Raw genomic sequence first — 4,757 nt, 5'->3', positions numbered from 1 at the left:
TTGTCCCATCCCAACAAATTTTCTTGGAAAAAATTTATTTCAAGAATGAGAAGAGATTAATTAATTTAAAGTTAAGTAAAATATCAGTTGAGAATATCCATGTTAAATTCTCCCATTTGATTCCGCTTGATGGAGTTACATTGTACAAAGAAAAATCATGTTTAGATTTTATAAATAATGACGTTTATTATCCATGTTCGATTTGTTGAGTATGATTTCACGATCACTTCTGGGTATTCATTACGCTCCCCAAGGTGGCCCATCTACCTACTTGAGGACGTGTACACTTGATTCCCCATGTTGTCCTTTTAGCCACCGATACTAACGGCCCAGCCCCTTAACCTTTCTTGGGGTTACGCAAGGAGCCTTCTTTGTGATTTTTTAATGAAGTCCTAATATATGAGTTCATTTGTGTCCTAACCACACTAGGAGTTTTTTACTATCGCAAGTCCAATCTTTGGGCGGTCAACCTAGTATTCTACAAGAATTCTAATTTTTTGAAATTTTATCTCCTATGTTGTATATATAGTAGCATTTTGAAAAAAAGTAAAGCGTGACAAGACGTGGATGCCAAGTTTTGGGCTAGGTGAGCCTAAGCATTAAAAAAAAAAAGAATTTTCCTATTTTAATATTAATATAAATTTTTAATCAATCTAAAAATCATTTAATAATTAAAATAATGCTCGCCAAACATATAAGATTATAAACTAATATATTGAAAAAAGATAAAAAGAATAAGAAAAAGGCCAAAAGATAAACAAGAAAAAATAATAATAAAAAGCGCAAAAAATTAAGAGGCGGGACGTTTATGCCTCACTTCACATTTAGGCACTGTTTTAGAACACTGATAAATAGTATATATAGTAAGCACTTATTCATTATCCAAGTAAATTTTCATTGTTTAGATACAATTTCATTTTCATATTATAATCTATTCAATTTCATGTTAATTGGTCAAAGTCATCAATATAGATCAGAATGATACCACCAAATGTTCATGTCAAAGAGTGTATCTAACTTTGAGTCATGAAAACACTTTAAACCATCAAATCAAGTGCAGGGGCTTCTTTTAGTTCATAGAGAGCCTCTCTTATGCGGCACACATGGTTTCACTTCTTTGGATCATCATTTTGAAGATATTGAAAGAATAATCAATGGCAAATTTCCATTTTCTATGAGATATGATATGAGGATAAAAATTTTGATAGGACGATCACACCATCCTACGTGATTCAACTGTCGAGTAAGGAGCCACCATCTTATCGGGTGGCCCACCCTCGCCCAATAAGGTGAGGTCACCTTAGGACTTGAGTGGATATGAGAGATGGAGTAGGTTCAACGGGTCTATGGTCAACATAGATAAGATGACTATTAACACTGTATACTTTTAGTTTAAAAGTGCTTACTTAGGATCGGGTGATCGCGTAATGACTGGTTAGGTAGCTGATGGTAAAGTTGGTCGTGTATTCTTTAGATCGGGTGCATTCTGATTTTCAGAAAGTTTTTGTTAGGAACTAGAAGGCAATGAAGGGCTATAAGGTGACTATTGATGTTTTGGTCCATTACCGTGCTTACGGGTTTTGTCCATTAACTTGTGAAAACGCGTTTGTGGAATGCGACTTTGCCTCTTAAGTTTCGGTTGATATTGGCCTTACATGTGGTCATGTTGTAACAATTGAATCAGATATTTTGATAGACTATAAAAGGCTCCCAATCATCTTTTTACAAGCCAATATTGTTTGAACCACTAAATAAGTCTAGAATGATTCAATAAGGTGGAGATTGTTAGTATTATTAGGCTGCTTCACTATTTTTGTTGTTGGGTTGCCTCCTCCTTCTGTTATTGGCTTGAGGTTTTTCTCCATTACTGTACTTAGGGGTTCTGGTCCATTAATTTGTAAAAATGTTTTGTGGAATACGACTTTGCCTTTTAAGTTTCGGTTGATCGTGACCTTACTTGTGGCCATGTTGTGACCATTGGATCTGATATTTGATGGACCATATAAGGCTTCAGTCGTCGTGTGATTTCTAAGGTTTTGTGGTTATATCTCTCTCTCCCCATGATGTTGCGTCTTCTTATTCTTTGTGAAATAATCTCTTTGTGATTTTTTAGTGAGATGTCCGTTGTTGTATTTAGTGTACAAAAGAGAATTTTTGAAGAGATTGTTGTGGTGTAATCTTTAGAGAGACGAGAGAAAATCTCAATGAAGAGATTTCTTCACACATTTGATCTGCACTATTCTTAATGATTTTAGTGGTTACGAGCAAAATTTATTTGCTATATGCTCAACATGGTGAGTAGGTCTTTGACTGAACATTTGGCCCTAAGAGGAGAAAAATCTTTATGTTCTTCCAATTTTCTGCGATCTTAAGTTACTGCAAACTTTTTAAATTTTAAACTTTGATTCTGAGACCAACAGCAACTTTATCTTTTCTCCTAGAACTAATTGCTATGTTTGTCTTCTGTGTCATTCGTGAAGATAACTTAGGATGTAACACGAATAATTTAGACACCATAGTGTGAAAAAGGCTATGACTCAGAATGGTAGTGATATAGAAAAATATAACATATGAAATATTACATTTTTATGATGTAAACTCTTTCCGAAGGATGAAGACATTTATACCCTTTGTAACTTGGACTACAATCAATGAAGATACACAATTGAGTGAATGAAGTTAAAATTTGTATGAATTGTAGGGTCTAAAGGAAAACAAGCACGCCAAATGTTCTAAAAAGGTAGTCAAGGATGTCACGATTATTTATTTATTTATTTTGTGAGATGTTAGCGAATGTGTGTATGTGGATGTCATAACCTCGACGTCTAATTTCAAAAGTTTTTATATGTACAATTTAAGGGAACATAAAATACTTCAAGGATGGATAAATTGGGAGCAACAAAAAATTATACGAGGAAAGGACTTTCAATGATGTAAGACCCCAACCAAAGCATACACTGCCAAACCTTTCCGTGCTCTTTTGCTTGCTTGGTTATGTTTTTAAGTGATTATTAACAATATTTCATTGAACGTGTGATTAAGAAATAAAAAGTAATAAATACTTAAAAATGTATAGATAAATATTAAGAGCCTGTTTGGGGCTCATTATTGGTCCAAAAAAATGAAAAATCTTATCGTTGGAGCGCACAAATTCAAGGCATTGTGAGAGAGAAGTTAACAGGTGAGACCCTTCAACAGTAAAAATTCTTCTAATAATGTAGAAATAATGTGCATTAAACATCCTCTAAGTTTGACCAACTTATAGGTCATTATAAGCTTTGCCAACCAACAAAGTTAACAGTATCAAGATAATTGTTGCTTTAATTTGTTAGGATTAGTGTGATCTTTGGAGTAATATGACTGGCACAAGAATTCTCCATTAACCAAATTTCTTCCAATCTTTTTCATATCTTTTCTATATTATTTTTACTTAATTGTCCACCGTTTAAGAGAACTTTTATAAAAATAAATTATAAACCTAAATATAGTTTGTGTAAAAATGAATATGAAAATTATAAATTTTCTTAATTTGATTACCTTTGATTTAGCCCTGTTGCCTCTTTTAAAACTCTTCAATTTTTATCTACTATTTTCAATCACACAATTTTCAATAAAATAATATTACACACAAATTCAAAATTTTTCATTATTTTACAACCATCCATTATTCAAAAAAACACTATTTTTCCTATTATAAACCCAAATAATTAGTGCCAAACGGTGGCTTGATAATATATTTTCTTCACTATTTTTCCCTTTCTGGTACCTTTCGCAAAACTGCATCACAACCTCCCTAATTTTTTTTCATGCAATTACTTCAATATTATTTCTTGTTTAATGTGCCCACACATATTAATGTGGTTGTTGAATTGAATAGACTACCGTATGAACCGGATGAATTAGCATTGCAGAAAACCACCTTATCAGTCCCACGTTCTCTTTGCCTATTTACGCAAATCTACTCACGAAGTGCCTGTCACTCTGCAATCAACATACTGCGAAAACCTCTCTACACATTCTCTCTCTAAAAGATTCAAAACTGTAGAAATGTCTGCACGGGGGAGAGGACGCAGGGGAGGCGCTGGAGCCGGTCGCGGCCAGCAGCCGACGCCATCATCCGGACGTGGCGGCGGCTGTCACGGACGCGGTCCTTATGGAGCTTGCAACGCTCCGCCTTCGACGGTGTACTCCTCTACCGTCCAGTACAATCCTGCTCTATCATCCTCGGCGTTGAGCGACGAGGTCGAGCGGAAACTCACTCTAGACACGTCTGTTTCGTCCTCTTCTCAGCCGGAGCAACCGGCTTCAGTGGCTGTGTTGGAACAGGCCGAGCAGCATCGGCCACCACCGGTATCTTCGAAGGGCATGAGGTTTCCGGTGAGACCAGGTTTTGGCACAGTTGGAAGGAAGGTGATAGTGAAAGCGAATCACTTTCTAGTTCAAGTGGCTGAGAGAGATCTGACGCAATACGATGTGAGGATGTGTTTTTAGCTCTCATTAATTTCTTCTGTGTGGATATATGATGTCTGATATGTGCGTAGTGTGCAATGCTATATGTCTGTGTTATTTGCCTGACTTTATATATTCTATGAATGTTCGGATGTATGAATCCTGTGTATGCATTTATCTTCGTTATAATAAACAATACGTGTATTATTAATATAAACGGTTTTTCAATGTATAGGCTCCTTTTATTTGGGAGCGCGTCTTGTATATATATCTGCACTTGTTTATATATATATATATATATATATATA

The 4,757-nt window shown here is 35.1% G+C and overlaps 1 protein-coding gene across 1 annotated transcript in view; it reads left to right on the top strand.

Moving 5' to 3' along the window:
* Positions 1–3,983: 3,983 nt before the first annotated feature.
* Positions 3,984–4,757, top strand: part of LOC111381139 (protein argonaute MEL1-like) — an 8,860-nt gene continuing 8,086 nt past the window's right edge. Inside the window, exon 1 of the mRNA XM_023004880.1 lies at positions 3,984–4,473. Coding sequence (XP_022860648.1) covers positions 4,048–4,473 — 426 coding nt within the window. The 5' untranslated portion in view covers positions 3,984–4,047. The remainder of the gene's footprint in view (positions 4,474–4,757) is intronic.

The sequence above is a fragment of the Olea europaea genome, unplaced genomic scaffold (genome assembly GCF_002742605.1).
Source record: "Olea europaea var. sylvestris unplaced genomic scaffold, O_europaea_v1 scaffold2260, whole genome shotgun sequence".
In the NCBI taxonomy this organism is placed as follows: Eukaryota; Viridiplantae; Streptophyta; class Magnoliopsida; order Lamiales; family Oleaceae; genus Olea; species Olea europaea.
The sequence above is the reverse complement of the archived record's forward strand: the minus strand, read 5'-3'. Positions and strand labels throughout refer to the sequence as shown.